Raw genomic sequence first — 16577 nt, 5'->3', positions numbered from 1 at the left:
TCCCTTATGGGGGTTCCCGAACGCCTGGGTCCAGTATGGGGGTCCCCGGACGCCTGGGTCCTTTATGGGGGTCCCCGGACGCCTGGGTCCCTTATGGGGGTTCCCGGACGCCTGGGTCCTTTATGGGGGTCCCCGGACGCCTGGGTCCACTATGGGGGCTCCCGGACGCCTGGGTCCTTTATGGGGGTCCCCGGACGCCTGGGTCCCTTATGGGGGCTCCCGGATGCCTGGGTCCACTATGGGGGTCCCCGGACGCCTGGGTCCCTTATGGGGGTTCCCGAACGCCTGGGTCCACTATGGGGGTCCCCGGACGCCTGGGTCCCTTATGGGGGTTCCCGGACGCCTGGGTCCACTATGGGGGTCCCCGGACGCCTGGGTCCCTTATGGGGGTTCCCGGACGCCTGGGTCCACTATGGGGGTCCCCGGACGCCTGGGTCCCTTATGGGGGTTCCCGGACGCCTGGGTCCACTATGGGGGTTCCCGAACGCCTGGGTCCACTATGGGGGTCCCCGGACGCCTGGGTCCTTTATGGGGGTCCCCGGACGCCTGGGTCCCTTATGGGGGTTCCCGGACGCCTGGGTCCTTTATGGGGGCTCCCGGACGCCTGGGTCCTTTATGGGGGTCCCCGGACGCCTGGGTCCCTTATGGGGGTTCCCGGACGCCTGGGTCCTTTATGGGGGTTCTCGGACGCCTGGGTCCCTTATGGGGGTTCCCGGACGCCTGGGTCCTTTATGGGGGTCCCCGGACGCCTGGGTCCTTTATGGGGGTTCCCGGACGCCTGGGTCCCTTATGGGGGTTCCCGAACGCCTGGGTCCACTATGGGGGTCCCCGGACGCCTGGGTCCCTTATGGGGGTTCCCGGACTCCTGGGTCCCTTATGGGGGTCCCCGGACGCCTGGGTCCCTTATGGGGGTCCCCGGACGCCTGGGTCCTTTATGGGGGTCCCCGGATGCCTGGGTCCCTTATGGGGGTCCCCGGACGCCTGGGTCCTTTATGGGGGTCCCCGGACGCCTGGGTCCCTTATGGGGGCTCCCGGATGCCTGGGTCCACTATGGGGGCTCCCGGATGCCTGGGTCCCTTATGGGGGTCCCCGGACGCCTGGGTCCTTTATGGGGGTCCCCGGACGCCTGGGTCCCTTATGGGGGTCCCCGGACGCCTGGGTCCCTTATGGGGGTTCCCGGATGCCTGGGTCCATTTTTGGGGGGGGGGATGGGGGGTGGAGCCCTCCCGGACGCCTGGGTCCATTTTTTTGGGTGGGGGTGGAGCCCTCCCGGACGCCTGGGTCCCTTTTCCGCCGGCTCTCGAGGTGGGGGGGGATCGGAGTTGGGGGGGGGGGTGGGTCCTCGGACGCCTGGGTCCCCCCCCCCCTCCGACCCCTCCCCCCCCCCCCTTCCCTACCCCCTCCCCGAACGCCTGGGTCCCTTTTTGGAGTCCCGCCCCTCCCCCCATCCCCCTTCCTGGTCCACGTTGGCCTGAGCTGCCCCTCCCCCTACCCGGACGCCTGGGTCCCCGAGGGGACACACCCCCCCCCCCTTTTATGGGGGGGGGGGGCTGTCCCTCGTTGGGGGGGACCCAGGCGTTCGGGGGAGGGAAATGGGGGGACCCAGGCGTTCGGGGAAAGGACCCAGGAGTTCGGGAGGGGGAAATGGGGGACCCAGGAGTTCGGGGAAAGGACCCAGGAGTTCGGGGAAAGGACCCAGGCGTTCGGGGAAAGGACCCAGGAGTTCGGGGAAAGGACCCAGGCGTCCGGGGGAGGGAAATGGGGGGACCCAGGCGTTCGGGGAAAGGACCCAGGAGTTCGGGGAAAGGACCCAGGCGTTCGGGAGAGGGAAATGGGGGACCCAGGAGTTCGGGGAAAGGACCCAGGCGTTCGGGAGAGGGAAATGGGGGGACCCAGGCGTTCGGGGAAAGGACCCAGGCGTTCGGGGGAGGGAAATGGGGGACCCAGGAGTTCGGGGAAAGGACCCAGGAGTTCGGGAGGGGGAAATGGGGGACCCAGGAGTTCGGGGAAAGGACCCAGGAGTTCGGGGAAAGGACCCAGGAGTTCGGGAGAGGGAAATGGGGGGACCCAGGCGTTCGGGGAAAGGACCCAGGCGTTCGGGAGGGGGAAATGGGGGACCCAGGAGTTCGGGGAAAGGACCCAGGCGTTCGGGGGAGGGAAATGGGGGACCCAGGAGTTCGGGGAAAGGACCCAGGAGTTCGGGAGGGGGAAATGGGGGACCCAGGAGTTCGGGGAAAGGACCCAGGAGTTCGGGGAAAGGACCCAGGAGTTCGGGAGAGGGAAATGGGGGGACCCAGGCGTTCGGGGAAAGGACCCAGGCGTTCGGGAGGGGGAAATGGGGGACCCAGGAGTTCGGGGAAAGGACCCAGGCGTCCGGGAGAGGGAAATGGGGGGACCCAGGCGTTCGGGGGAGTGGAGGAGGGGATCTGAGGGGGGGACCCAGGCGTCCGGGTGACCCTCCCCTCCCCCCCCATCAGGACCATGGGACCCTGGTGCTTCCTGCCCCTCCCCCTCCTGCTCCTCGCGGCCGCCGCCCCCCCGGACCTGGAGGAGCCCGAGGAATACACGGTGAGGGGGGAGGGGCGGCCCGGACGCCTGGGTCCCTTGGGGGGGGGAGGGGTGCCCAGGTGGGGGGTTGGGGGGTCCCGAACTCCTGGGTCCCTTACGGTGGTCCCCGAACTCCTGGGTCCACTATGGGGGGGGGGAGGGGTCCTCAGGTGGGGGTTTGGGGGGTCCCGGATGCCTGGGTCCACTATGGGGGAGGGGGAGTCCCCAGGTGGGGGGTTGGGGGGTCCCGAACGCCTGGGTCCCCTATGAGGGTCCCCGGACGCCTGGGTCCCTTATGGTGGTCCCCGAACTCCTGGGTCCACTATGGAGGGGGGAGGGGTCCCCAGGTGGGGGGTTGGGGGGTCCCGGATGCCTGGGTCCTCTATGGGGGTCCCCGAACTCCTGGGTCCACTATGGAGGGTGGAGGGGTGCCCAGGTGGGGGGTTGGGGGGTCCCGAACGCCTGGGTCCCCTATGAGGGTCCCCGGACGCCTGGGTCCCTTACGGCGGTCCCCGAACTCCTGGGTCCACTATGGGGGGGGGGAGGGGTCCTCAGGTGGGGGTTTGGGGGGTCCCGGATGCCTGGGTCCACTATGGGGGAGGGGGAGTCCCCAGGTGGGGGGTTGGGGGGTCCCGAACGCCTGGGTCCCCTATGAGGGTCCCCGGACGCCTGGGTCCCTTATGGTGGTCCCCGAACTCCTGGGTCCACTATGGAGGGGGGGAGGGGTCCTCAGGTGGGGGTTTGGGGGGTCCCGGATGCCTGGGTCCCCTATGGGGGGGAGGGGTGCCCAGGTGGGGGGTTGGGGGGTCCCGAACTCCTGGGTCCACTATGGGGGTCCCCGGACGCCTGGGTCCTTTATGGGGTGTCCCGAACTCCTGGGTCCACTATGGGGGAGGGGGAGTCCCCAGGTGGGGGTTTGGGGGTCCCCGGATGCCTGGGTCCCCTATGAGGGGAAGGGTGCCCAGGTGGGGGGTTGGGGGGTCCCGAACGCCTGGGTCCCCTATGAGGGTCCCCGGACGCCTGGGTCCCTTACGGCGGTCCCCGAACTCCTGGGTCCACTATGGAGGGGGGAGGGGTCCTCAGGTGGGGGTTTGGGGGGTCCCGGATGCCTGGGTCCACTATGGGGGAGGGGGAGTCCCCAGGTGGGGGGTTGGGGGGTCCCGAACTCCTGGGTCCCCTATGGGGGTCCCCGGACGCCTGGGTCCCTTACGGCGGTCCCCGAACTCCTGGGTCCACTATGGGGGGGGGGAAGGGTCCTCAGGTGGGGGTTTGGGGGGTCCCGGATGCCTGGGTCCTCTATGGGGGTCCCCGGATGCCTGGGTCCCTTATGGGGGGAGGGGTGCCCAGGTGGGGGGTTGGGGGGTCCCGAACGCCTGGGTCCACTATGAGGGTCCCCGGACGCCTGGGTCCCTTATGGGGTGTCCCGGACGCCTGGGTCCCCTGGGTGACCCCCCCTCCCCCCCAGGAGTGCAGCGATGGGTACGAATGGGACCCCGAAACCGAGCACTGCAAAGGTGGGGGAGGGGCGGCCCGGACGCCTGGGTCCCCAATGGGGGGGTTGGTGCTTCTCCTATGGGGGGTGGGGAGGTCCCGGATGCCTGGGTCCCTATGGGGGGGTCCCTAATGGGGTTGGGGGGATCCCGGATGCCTGGGTCCCTATGGGGGTTCCCTAATGTGGGTGGGGGATCCCGGACGCCTGGGTCCCTATGGGGGGGTCCCTAATGGGGATGGGGGGTTCCCGGACGCCTGGGTCCCTATGGGGGGGTCCCTAATGGGGGTGGGGGTCCCGGACACCTGGGTCCCTTATGGTGGGGTCCCTAATGGGGGTGGGGGATCCCGGATGCCTGAGTCCCTATGGGGGGGTCCCTAATGGGGTTGGGGGGATCCCGGATGCCTGGGTCCCTATGGGGGGGTCCCTAATGGGGTTGGGGGTCCCGGACGCCTGGGTCCCTATTGGGGGTCCCTAATGGGGGTGGGGGGTTCCCGGATGCCTGGGTCCCTATGGGGGGTCCCTAATGGGGGTGGGGGGTTCCCGGATGCCTGGGTCCCTATTGGGGGTCCCTAATGGGGGTGGGGGGTTCCCGGATGCCTGGGTCCCTATGGGGGGCTAACAAAGGGGGGTTGGGGGTCCCAGACACCTGGGTCCCTGGGCTGGGGGCTGGGGGATGGTTGGGGGTCCCGGACGCCTGGGTCCCTTATGGTGGGGTCCCTAATGGGGGTGGGGGGATCCCGGATGCCTGGGTCCCTATGGGGGGGTCCCTAATGGGGGTGGGGGATCCCGGATGCCTGGGTCCCTTATGGTGGGGTCCCTAATGGGGGTGGGGGGTTCCCGGATGCCTGGGTCCCTATGGGGGGTCCCTAATGGGGGTGGGGGATCCCGGATGCCTGGGTCCCTTTTGGGGGTCCCTAATGGGGGTGGGGGGTTCCCGGATGCCTGGGTCCCTATTGGGGGTCCCTAATGGGGGTGGGGGATCCCGGATGCCTGGGTCCCTATTGGGGGGTCCCTAATGGGGATGGGGGATCCCGGATGCCTGGGTCCCTTATGGGGGAGTTGGGAGGAAAGGGTGGGGGGTTTGGGACTCCCGGACGCCTGGGTCCTTATGGGGGGCTAACAAAGTGGGGGTTGGGGTCCCGGACGCCTGGGTCCCCTCTGCTTGACCCCCCGCCCCCACCATCCCCCCATAGACGTGGACGAGTGTGAAGCCGCGGGGCCCCTCCCGGCCTGCAGGGGGCGCCTGCGCTGCCTCAACCACTTCGGGGGGTACCTGTGCCTCCCCCGCTCGGCCGCGCTGCTCAGCCCCGCCCACAGCCCGGCCCCGCCCCCGGCCCCGCCCACCCCGCCGCTGGCCCCGCCCCCTCCGCCGCTGGACACGCCCCCCGCGGAAAACTGCCCGCCCGGATATGAACCCGCCCCCAATGGGGGGTGTCAGGGTGAGGGGCGGGGCTTAGGGGGGCGGGGACTGGGGTGGGAGGGGCTTGGAGGGGCGGGGTTATGAGAGGGTGAAGCTTGAAGGGGAGGTGCTTGGAAGGGGTGGGGCTTAGAGTGGGCGGGGCTTGGAAGGGCAGAACCTAGAGGGGGCGGTGTTAATGGGAAGGGGCGGGGCTTGGAGGAGGCGGGGTTAAGGGATGGGTGGGGCTAATACTGAGGAGGCCGAAGAGGGCGGGGCTAAAATGGGCGGGGCTAAAATGGGCGGGGTTAATGGGAAGGGGTGGGGCGTGAGGGGCGGGGCCTGCGGTGGGCGGTGCTTGAAGGGGCGGGGCTAAGCGGGGCGGAGTTTAGGGGGTGTGGCTTGGGGGTGGGGCTTAATGAGGTGTGGTGGGGTTAATGGGAAGGGGCGGGGCTTGGAGGAGGCGGGGATAATGGGGGTGGGGCTAAGAGGGGGTGGAGTTAATGGATGGGTGGGGTTAATGATGGGTGGGGCTCTGGGAGGGGCGGGGTTTAGAAAGGGCGGGGCTTAGGGATGGGATAAGGGAGGGGCGGGGCCTGGGGTGGGTGGGGCTTATATGGGCGGGATTAATGGTAAGGGCGGGGCTTGGGCGGGGTTAAATGGGTGGGGGAATGGATGGGTGGAGTTAAGGGGGCGGGGCTTTGAGGGGGCGGAGTTAATGGGTGGGCAGGGCTTTAAAGGGGCTGGGTTAATGGATGGGTGGGGCTAATAAGGAGGGGCGGGGTTAAGGGATGGGTGGGGTTAAGAATGAGGGGCGGGGTTTAAGGAGGGAAGGGGCTTAGAGGGGCAGGGCCTATAGGGCGGGGTTTGGTGGGGTCCTGGGTCCCCCCGAACTCCTGGGTCCCTCCCAAACTCCTGGGTCCCTCCCTGAACTCCTGGGTCCCTCCCAAACTCCTGGGTCCCTCCCTGAACTCCTGGGTCCCTCCCGAACTCCTGGGTCCCCCCCGAACTCCTGGGTCCCTCCCGAACTCCTGGGTCCCCCCCGAACTCCTGGGTCCCTCCCGAACTCCTGGGTCCCCCCCAAACTCCTGGGTCCCTCCCGGACTCCTGTGTCCCCCTGAACTCCTGGGTCCCTCCCCGAACTCCTGGGTCCCCCAAACTCCTGGGTCCCTCCCGAACTCCTGGGTCCCCCCCAAACTCCTGGGTCCCTCCTGAACTCCTGGGTCCCCTTGAACTCCTGTGTCCCCCAAATTCCTGGGTCCCCCCTGAACTCCTGGGTCCCCCCGAACTCCTGGGTCCCTCCTGAACTCCTGGGTCCCCCCCCGAACTCCTGGGTCCCTCCCGAACTCCTGGGTCCCTCCCGAACTCCTGGGTCCCCTTGAACTCCTGTGTCCCCCAAACTCCTGGGTCCCTCCCGAACTCCTGGGTCCCCCCCCGAACTCCTGGGTCCCTCCCGAACTCCTGGGTCCCTCCCGAACTCCTGGGTCCCCTCCCGAACTCCTGGGTCCCTCCCGAACTCCTGGGTCCCTCCCGCACTCCTGGGTCCCCCCCGAACTCCTGGGTCCCTCCCGAACTCCTGGGTCCCCTCCCCGCACTCCTGGGTCCCTCCCCAAACTCCTGGGTCCCTCCCGAACTCCTGGGTCCCTTCCCGAACTCCTGGGTCCCTCCCCAAACTCCTGGGTCCCCCGAACTCCTGGGTCCCTCCCGAACTCCTGGGTCCCTCCCGGACTCCTGGGTCCCCCCCGAACTCCTGGGTCCCCCCCGAACTCCTGGGTCCCTCCCGAACTCCTGGGTCCCTCCCGAACTCCTGGGTCCCCCCAGACGTGGACGAGTGCGGGGGTCCCGGCCCCTCCCCCTGCCGGCCCAGCCAGGACTGCGTGAACACCCCGGGGGGGTTTCAGTGCCGCTGCCCCCCCGGCTACCGGCTCCGCAGAACAGAGTGTGTGGGTGAGGGGGAGGGGCGGGGGGCGGGGCTGGGGGTGGGGGAGGGGAATGGATCGGGTGGGGGAGGGGAATGGATTGGGTGGGGGAGGGGAACTGATTGGGTGGGGGAGGGGAATGGAGAGTAGGGGGGGAATGGGGAGTGGGGGAGGGGAATGGGGAGTGGGGGAGGGGGATGGGGGGAGGGGAATGGGGAGTGGGGGAGGGGGATGGGGAGTGGAGGAGGGGAATGGGGAGTGGGGGAGGGGAATGGGGGGAGGGGAATGGGGAGTGGGGAGGGGGATGGGGAGTGGGGGAGGGGGAGTGTTTCCTATGTTTCTCTATGGGTCCCTATGGGTCTCTATGTGTCTCTATGGGTCCCTATGGGTCTCTATGGGTCCCTATGGGTCTCTATGGGTCACTAATGGGTCCCTATGTATGTGTCTCTATGTATCACTAATGGGACCCTATGTGTTTCTATGGGTCTCTACGTGTCCCTATGGGTCACTAATGGGTCTCTATGGGTCCCTATGGGTCTCTATGTGTGTCTATGGGTCTCTACGTGTCCCTATGGGTCACTAATGGGTCCCTATGTGTCTCTATGGGTCCTTATGGGTCTCTATGTGTCTCTGTGGGTCCCTATGTGTCTCTATGGGTCTCTGTGGGTCCCTATGGGTCCCTATGTGTCTCTATGGGTCCCTATGGGTCCCTATGTGTCTCTATGTGTCTCTATGGGTCCCTATGGGTCTCTATGGGTCTCTGTGGGTCCCTATGTGTCTCTATGTGTGTCTATGGGTCTCTACGTGTCCCTATGGGTCACTAATGGGTCCCTGTGTGTCCCTATGGGTCACTAATGGGTCCCTATGTTTTTCTATGGGTCTCTATGGGTCTCTATGTGTCTCTATGGGTCCCTATGGGTCTCTATGGTTCCCTATGGGTCTCTATGTGTCTCTGTGGGTCCCTATGGGTCTCTATGGGTCTCTATGGGTCCCTATGGGTCTCTATGTGTCCCTGTGGGTCACTAACGGGTCCCTATGGGTCGCTATGGGGCAGACGAGGACGAGTGCCGGTTCCGCTGGTGCCAGCACGGCTGCGCCAACTCCCCGGGGGCCTTTTCCTGCCGCTGCCACGCGGGGTTCCGGCTGGAGCCCGACGGGCGGTCCTGCGGGGGTACGCCGGGGTCCCTCCCGGACGCCTGGGTCCCTCCTGAACTCCTGGGTCCCCTCCTGAACTCCTGGGTCCCCTCCTGAACTCCTGGGTCCCTCCCGAACTCCTGGGTCCCTCCCTGAACTCCTGGGTCCCTCCCGAACTCCTGGGTCCCTCCCTGAACTCCTGGGTCCCCCCCTGAACTCCTGGGTCCCTCCCCGAACTCCTGGGTCCCTCCCTGAACTCCTGGGTCCCTCCCCGAACTCCTGGGTCCCCTCCCGAACTCCTGGGTCCCTCCCGAACTCCTGGGTCCCTCCTGAACTCCTGGGTCCCTCCTGAACTCCTGGGTCCCCTCCCGAACTCCTGGGTCCCTCCCGAACTCCTGGGTCCCTCCCTGAACTCCTGGGTCCCTCCCGAACTCCTGGGTCCCTCCTGAACTCCTGGGTCCCCTCCTGAACTCCTGGGTCCCTCCCTGAACTCCTGGGTCCCTCCCGAACTCCTGGGTCCCTCCCTGAACTCCTGGGTCCCTCCCAAACTCCTGGGTCCCTCCCTGAACTCCTGGGTCCCTCCCGAACTCCTGGGTCCCTCCTGAACTCCTGGGTCCCTCCCTGAACTCCTGGGTCCCTCCTGAACTCCTGGGTCCCCTCCTGAACTCCTGGGTCCCCTCCTGAACTCCTGGGTCCCTCCCGAACTCCTGGGTCCCTCCCTGAACTCCTGGGTCCCTCCCGAACTCCTGGGTCCCTCCCTGAACTCCTGGGTCCCCCCCTGAACTCCTGGGTCCCTCCCCGAACTCCTGGGTCCCCTCCCGAACTCCTGGGTCCCTCCCTGAACTCCTGGGTCCCTCCCGAACTCCTGGGTCCCTCCCTGAACTCCTGGGTCCCTCCCGAACTCCTGGGTCCCTCCCCGAACTCCTGGGTCCCTCCCCGAACTCCTGGGTCCCTCCCTGAACTCCTGGGTCCCTTGGGGCACTCCTGGGTCCCTTGGGGCACTCCTGGGTCCCTCCCGTGCTCCTGGGTTTCCCCAAACACCTGGGTCACTTCTGAACTCCTGGGTCCCCTCCCAGACGCCTGGGTCCCTGGGGCACTCCTGGGTCCCTCCTGTGTCCCTGGGTCCCTCCTGTGTCCCTGGGTCCCTCCTGGGTCCCTGGGGCACTCCTGGGTCCCTGGGGCACTCCTGGGTCCCTGGCTCTCTCCTGGGTCCCTGGGGCACTCCTGGGTCCCTGGGGCACTCCTGGGTCCCTGGCTCTCTCCTGGGTCCCTGGGGCACTCCTGGGTCCCTGGCTCTCCCCTGTGCCCCTGGGGCACTCCTGGGTCCCCCGAACGCCTGTGTCCCTGGGGCACTCCTGGGTCCCTGGGGCACTCCTGGGTCCCTGGCTCTCCCCTGGGTCCCTGGGGCACTCCTGGGTCCCTGGCTCTCTCCTGGGTCCCCGGGGCACTCCTGGGTCCCCCGAACGCCTGGGTCCCTGGGGCACTCCTGGGTCCCTGGGTCCCTCCTGGGTCCCTGGCTCTCCCCTGTGTCCCTGGGGCACTCCTGGGTCCCTGGGGCACTCCTGGGTCCCTGGCTCTCTCCTGTGTCCCTGGGGCACTCCTGGGTCCCCGGGGCACTCCTGGGTCCCCCGAACGCCTGGGTCCCGTTGCAGACGTGGACGAGTGCTCCATGGGCGCCCGCTGCTCCCAGCTCTGCCTCAACACCTTCGGCTCCTTCCGCTGCCACTGCCGCCCCGGCTTCCGGCTCCGGCCCGACGGCCGGTCATGTGACGGTGGGACACGCCCCCTGCCCCTCGGCCCCGCCCCCTGCCCCTCGGCCCCGCCCCCTGCCCCTCGGCCCCGCCTCCAGCCCCTCGGCCCCGCCCCCTGCCCCACAGCCCCGCCCCCTGCCCCACAGCCCCGCCCTCTGCCCCTCGGCCTCGCCCCCGCCCCTCGGCCCCGCCCCCGCCCCTCAGCCCCGCCCTCTGCCCCACCCCCTGCCCCTCTGCCCCTCAGCCCCGCCCCCTGCCCCTCAGCCCCGCCCTCTGCCCCTCGGCCCCGCCCCCTGCCCCTCGGCCCCGCCCCCTGCCCCTCAGCCCCGCCCTCTGCCCCTTGGTCTCGCCACCTGCCCCTCGGCCCCGCCCCTGCCCCTCAGCCCCGCCCCCTGCCCCTCGGCCCCGCCCCCTGCCCCTCGGCCCCACCCCTTGCCGCTCAGCCCCGCCCCCTGCCCCTCGGCCCTGCCCCCTTCCCCTCAGCCCCGCCCTCTGCCCGTCAGCCCCGCCCTCTGCCCCTTGGTCTCGCCTCCTGCCCCTCGGCCCCGCCCCTGCCCCATCAGCCCCGCCCCCTGCCCCTCAGCCCCGCCCTCTGCCCCTTGGTCTCGCCTCCTGCCCCTCGGCCCCGCCTCCTGCCCCTCGGCCCCGCCCCCTGCCCCTCGGCCCCGCCCCCTGCCCCTCAGCCCCGCCCTCTGCCACTTGGTCTCGCCTCCTGCCCCTCGGCCCCGCCCCTGCCCCTCGGCCCCGCCCCCTGCCCCTAGGCCCCGCCCCCTGCCCCTCAGCCCCGCCCCTCCCCTCAACCCCGCCCCCAAGCCCTGCCCCATAGCCCCCATAGCCTCATAACCCCCACAGCCCCGCCCCCTGCCCCTCAGCCCCGCCCCCGCCCCACAGCTCCACCCCCAAACCCAGCCCCCCACCCTGCAGCCCCGCCCCCTGACCCAGAGCTCCACCCCCTGCCCCTTAGCCACACCCTCTGCCCCACAGCCCCGCCCCCTGCCCCATAGCCCCCATAGCCTTATAACCCCCACAGCCCCACCCCCTGCCCCACAGCTCCGCCCCTGCCCCACAGCTCCGCCCCCTGACCCAGAGCCCCACCCCCTGCACCTTAGCCACACCCCCTGACCCTCAGCCACACCCCGTTCCCCACAGCCCCGCCCCCTACCCCATAGCCCCCATAGCCTCATAACCCCCACAGCCCCGCCCCCTGCCCCATAGCTCCGCCCTAGAGCCCCACCCCCTGCCCCATAGCCTCATAACTCCCATAGCCCCATAACCCCGATCCCGAACTCCTGGGTCCCCTCCCGAACTCCTGGGTCCCCTCCCGAACGCCTGGGTCCCCCCGAACGCCTGGGTCCCCCCTCACTGTCCGTCTGTCCGTCAGACGTGGACGAGTGCTCCGTTCTGTCCGTCTGTCGCCACCGCTGCATCAACAGCCCCGGGAGCTTCTCCTGCACCTGCCCCCCCGGTTATGGGGCGGACGGGCCCCACTGCAGGGGTGGGACATGGGGGGCTATGGGGAGCTATGGGGCGATGGGGAGCTATGGGGTGATGGGGGTCTATGGGGAGCTATGGGGGGCTATGGGGGGCCATGGGGTGTCTATGGGGTTATGGGGCTATGGGGAGCTATGGGGGGCTATGGGGTTATGGGGAGCTATGGGCTTATGGGGCTATGGGGAGCTATGGGGGGCTGTGGGCTTATGGGGTGTCTATGGGGTTATGGTGCTATGGGGGGCTATGGGGAGCTATGGGGTTATGGGGAGCTATGGGGTTATGGGGAGCTATGGGGTGTCTATGGGGTTATGGGGCTATGGGAAGCTATGGGGTTATGGGGAGCTAGGGGATTATGGGGCTATAGGGTGTCTATGGGGCTATGGGGAGCTATGGGGTGTCTATGGGGTTATGGGGAGCTATGGGGTGTCTATGGGGCTTATGGGGTGTCTATGGGGCTATGAGGGTTATGGGGAGCTATGGGGTTATGGGGAGCTATGGGGTTATGGGGCTACGGGGAGCTATGGGGGGCTGTGGGCTTATGGGGTGTCTATGGGGTTATGGGGCTATGGGGGGCTATGGGGAGCTATGGGGTTATGGGGAGCTATGGGGTGTCTATGGGGTTATGGGGCTATGGGAAGCTATGGGGTTATGGGGAGCTATGGGATTATGGGGCTATAGGGTGTCTATGGGGCTATGGGGAGCTATGGGGTTATGGGGCTATAGGGTGTCTATGGGGCTATGGGGAGCTATGGGGTGTCTATGGGGGTTATGGGGAGCTATGGGGTGTCTATGGGGCTTATGGGCGTTATGGGGAGCTATGGGGTTATGGGGCTACGGGGAGCTATGGGGGGCTATGGGCTTATGGGGTGTCTATGGGGCTATGGGGAGCTATGGGATTATGGGGAGCTATGGGGTTATGGGGGTATGGGGAGCTATGGGGGGCTATGGGCTTATGGGGTGTCTATGGGGTTATGGGGCTATGGGGGGCTATGGGGAGCTATGGGGTTATGGGGAGCTATGGGGTTATGGGGTTATGGGGCTATGGGGTGTCTATGGGGTTATGGGGCTATGGGAAGCTATGGGGTTATGGGGAGCTATGGGGTTATGGGGCTATAGGGTGTCTATGGGGCTATGGGTAGCTATGGGGGTTATGGGGAGCTATGGGGTGTCTGTGGGGCTTATGGGGTGTTTATGGGGCTATGGGAACCTATGGGGTTATGGGGAGCTATGGGGTTATGGGGCTACAGGGAGCTATGGGGGGCTGTGGGCTTATGGGGTGTCTATGGGGTTATGGGGAGCTATGGGGGTTATGGGGAGCTATGGGGTGTCTATGGGGCGCTATGGGGTTATGGGGAGCTATGGGGTTATGGGGCTATGGGGAGCTATGGGGGGCTGTGGGCTTATGGGGTGTCTATGGGGTTATGGGGCTATGGGGAGCTATGGGGTTATGGGGAGCTATGGGGTGTCTATGGGGTTATGGGGCTATAGGGGGCTATGGGGAGCTATGGGGTGTCTATGGGGGTGATGGGGTATCTATGGGTGTCCATGTGGCACTTGTGGGGCCCGGACGCCTGGGTCCCTCACCCCCTATCCCCGCAGACCGCGACGAATGCGCCGAGGGCACCCATGGGTGCTCGGGGACCCAGCGCTGCCTCAACACCTACGGGGGGCACCGCTGCGAGCCCCGGGAGCCCCCCTGCCCCGCCCCCTACGAGCCCCACCCCCACCGCAACGGGTACGGGGGACCCAGGCGTTCGGGAGGGACCCAGGAGTTCGGGGTGGGACCCAGGAGTCCGGGGGGGTTCAGAGTTTGGGGGACTCAGGCATTTGGGGGGAACCCAAAGGTTGGGGGGACCCAGGAGTTCGGGAGGACCCAGGAGTTCGGGAGGGACCCAGGAGTTTGGGGGGGACCCAGGAGTTCGGGGGGGACCCAGGAGTTCGGGAGGGACCCAGGAGTTTGGGGGGGACCCAGGAGTGCGGGAGGGACCCAGGAGTTCGGGAGGGACCCAGGAGTTCGGGGAGGGACCCAGGAGTTCGGGGGGGTTCGGAGTTTGGGGGACTCAGGCATTTGGGGGGGACCCAAAGGTTGGGGGGACCCAGGAGTTCGGGAGGACCCAGGAGTTCGGGGAGGGACCCAGGAGTTCAGGAGGGACCCAGGAGTTCGGGAGGGACCCAGGAGTTCGGGGAGGGACCCAGGAGTTCGGGGAGGGACCCAGGCGTCCGGGCCCCCCCCATCTCTGCCCTCCCCTCCCCCAGGACGTGCGTGTGCCCGCCGGGGGTCCCTGGGTGCCGGCCCCTCCCCCGCTGGCTGCTCCTCCGCTCCGTGTCCGTCCCCAATGTCCCCGATGTCCCCCGGGGGCTCTTCCAGCTGCGACACCCCCCGGGGAGCCCCCCCACACTGCGGGGGGGGCCCCCCGGCGCCTTCCGGCTGCGGGTACGGGACCCAGGCGTCCGGGGGACCCAGGAGTGCCCCAGGGACACAGGAGTTTGGGGGACCCAGGAGTACGGGAGGGACCCAGGAGTTCGGGAGGGACCCAGGAGTTCGGGAGGGACCCAGGAGTTCGGGGGGACCCAGGAGTTCGGAGAGGGACCCAGGAGTTCTGGGGGTGGACCCAGGAGTGCGGGAGGGACCCAGGAGTTCGGGGAGGGACACAGGAGTTCAGGAGGGACCCAGGAGTGCGGGAGGGACCCAGGAGTGCGGGAGGGACCCAGGAGTTCGGAGAGGGACCCAGGAGTTCTGGGGGTGGACCCAGGAGTGCGGGAGGGACCCAGGAGTTCGGGGAGGGACACAGGAGTTCGGGAGGGACCCAGGAGTTCGGGAGGGACCCAGGAGTGCGGGGAGGGACCCAGGAGTGCGGGAGGGGACCCAGGAGTGCGGGAGGGACCCAGGAGTGCGGGGAGGGACCCAGGAGTGCGGGAGGGACCCAGGAGTGCGGGAGGGGACCCAGGAGTTCGGGGGTTATGGGGGATTTGGGGTAATTGGGGGGTTTATGGGGTAATTTGGAGGAATTAATCGGGGGTAATTGGGGGGTTATTGGGTAAATGGGGATAATTGGGGTTAATTAATTGAGATTAATTGGCAATCAATTGGGGGTTCACTGGGGTAATTGGGGGTTATTAACTGGGGGTTCATGGGGGTAATTGGGCACCACGGGGTAATTGGGGGGAATTAATTGGGTGGAATTTGGGGTCTCTGCGTGGGGAGGGGGCGTGTCCTCCGCTAACCCCGCCCCCCTCGGCAGGAACTGTCCAATCAGAGCTCGCTGCTGGAGCTGACCCGCCCACTTCCGGGGCCCTTGGACCTGGTGCTGGAAATGGAGCTTCCGGGACTGCCCAACGGAGAGGCCCCGCCCACCAGCGAGGCCACGCCCACCGAGGAGGCCCCGCCCACCGGGAAGGCCACGCCCCCTCTGGCTCTATTGAAGCTCAACCTGTACATAGGGGAGCACCCGTTCTAGGACGCCTGGGTCCCCCCCGAACTCCTGGGTCCCCCATCAGGTTCCTGGGTCCCTCCCGAACTCCTGGGTCCCTTTCCCGCACTCCCAGGTCCCTCATTGGATACCTGGGTCCCCCATCAGGTTCCTGGGTCCCCCCCGAACTCCTGGGTCCCCCATCAGATTCCTGAGTCCTTCCCGAACTCCTGGGTCCCTCCCGCACTCCTGGGTCCCTCATCAGATTCCTGGGTCCCCCCCACACTTCCGGGTCCCTCATTGGATACCTGGGTCCCCCCCGAACTCCTGGGTCCCTCCTGAACTCCTGGGTCCCCCCCACACTCCCTGGTCCCCCATCAGATTCCTGGGTCCCTCCCGCACTCCTGGGTCCCCCGTCAGGTTCCTGGGTCCTTCCCAAACTCCTGGGTCCCTCATCAGATTCCTGGGTGTCCCCCCCCACTCCTGGGTCCCTCCCGAACTCCTGGGTCCCCTCCCGAACTCCTGGGTCCCTCCCGAACTCCTGGGTCCCCCCCGAACTCCTGGGTCCCTCCTGAACTCCTGGGTCCCCCATCAGATTCCTGGGTCCTTCCCGAACGCCTGGGTCCCCTTCCCGCACTCCTGGGTCCCTCATTGGATACCTGGGTCCCCCCCCCAACTCCTGGGTCCCTCCTGAACGCCTGGGTCCCCCCCAGCCCCATTATTCCCCATCTCCCTACACTCTCTTCCCCCCCCAAAACCCCCCAAAAACTCCCCAAAACCGGGGGGGGACACAAAGCAGGGACCCCCCCCCATGATTTGACCCCCCCCAAAGGGTGCAAAATGCGTTAAAATTGGGGTGAAACCCCCTAAAAAACTCACTTTGGGGGTCCGGCCTCTCACTTGGCAAGCGACCCGTGGACCTTCCCTATGGGGATGAAACTGGGGGGTCCAGGGGGGTTAATGAGGGTAATTAGCACTGGGGTAATTAAGGGGGGGCCTGGAACAGCCGACACGTGTTCCTGGGGGGACACGATATGGGGGGGGATGTGATTGGGTCGCTCCCGGATGCCTGGGTCCCTCACAAACTTCTGGGTCCCCCATTGGACTCCCAGGTTCCTCCCGAACTCCTGGGTCCACTCCCGGACTCCTGGGTCCCTCCCTGAACGCCTGGGTCCCTCTCGAACTCCTGGGTCCATTCCCGGACGCCTGGGTCCCCCATTGGACTCCCAGGTCCCTCCCGGACTCCTGGGTCCACTCCCGGACTCCTGGGTCCCTCCCTGAACGCCTGGGTCCCTCTCGAACTCCTGGGTCCATTCCCGGACGCCTGGGTCCCCCATTGGACTCCCAGGTCCCTCCCGGACTCCTGGGTCCACTCCCGGACTCCTGGGTCCCCTCCCGAACGCCTGGGTCCCTCACAAACTCCTGGGTCCCCTCCCC

General features: G+C 67.6%; 2 protein-coding genes across 7 annotated transcripts in view; both read left to right on the top strand.

The window, feature by feature from the left end:
* FKBP2 (FKBP prolyl isomerase 2) overlaps window positions 1–11553 on the top strand; it is a 63637-nt gene extending 52084 nt beyond the window's left edge. The window contains exon 7 of the mRNA XM_071801534.1: window positions 11536–11553. The gene's annotated coding sequence lies outside the window, so the exon portion shown is untranslated. The remainder of the gene's footprint in view (window positions 1–11535) is intronic.
* On the top strand, window positions 1234–16018 carry EFEMP2 (EGF containing fibulin extracellular matrix protein 2). Of its 6 annotated transcripts, none has more exons than XM_071801528.1 (11): window positions 1234–1305; window positions 2478–2568; window positions 4013–4061; window positions 5233–5478; window positions 7257–7382; window positions 8409–8525; window positions 10141–10260; window positions 11621–11734; window positions 13330–13465; window positions 13987–14164; window positions 14973–16018. In XM_071801528.1, the coding sequence occupies exons 2-11, from the start codon at window positions 2482–2484 to the stop codon at window positions 15186–15188; spliced, it is 1389 nt and encodes a 462-aa protein (XP_071657629.1). In that variant the 5' UTR covers window positions 1234–1305; window positions 2478–2481; the 3' UTR covers window positions 15189–16018. The 6 variants fall into 6 exon arrangements, 4 of the variants coding, with proteins under 4 accessions (XP_071657629.1, XP_071657628.1, XP_071657630.1 ...); XM_071801527.1 differs by lacking the exon at window positions 1234–1305 and adding an exon at window positions 2231–2318 and having other exon boundaries at window positions 2370–2568; XR_011736233.1 differs by lacking the exon at window positions 1234–1305 and having other exon boundaries at window positions 2345–2568; window positions 14973–15251; window positions 15293–16018.
* Window positions 16019–16577: the final 559 nt, after the last annotated feature.

Source organism: Patagioenas fasciata, chromosome 39 (assembly GCF_037038585.1).
Source record: "Patagioenas fasciata isolate bPatFas1 chromosome 39, bPatFas1.hap1, whole genome shotgun sequence".
NCBI lineage: Eukaryota > Metazoa > Chordata > Aves > Columbiformes > Columbidae > Patagioenas > Patagioenas fasciata.
This window is presented reverse-complemented; position numbering and strand designations above follow the sequence as displayed.

What these genes read in the sequence shown, in the direction of transcription:
- EFEMP2 (XM_071801528.1), top strand. Translation starts at nt 2,482, where the DNA reads ATGGGACCCTGGTGCTTCCTGCCCCTCCCCCTCCTGCTCCTCGCGGCC. An exon ending in AGGAGCCCGAGGAATACACG is followed by an intron (nt 2,569 to 4,012) that starts GTGAGGGGGGAG and finishes CCTCCCCCCCAG; the next exon opens with GAGTGCAGCGATGGGTACGA. An exon ending in CGAAACCGAGCACTGCAAAG is followed by an intron (nt 4,062 to 5,232) that starts GTGGGGGAGGGG and finishes ATCCCCCCATAG; the next exon opens with ACGTGGACGAGTGTGAAGCC.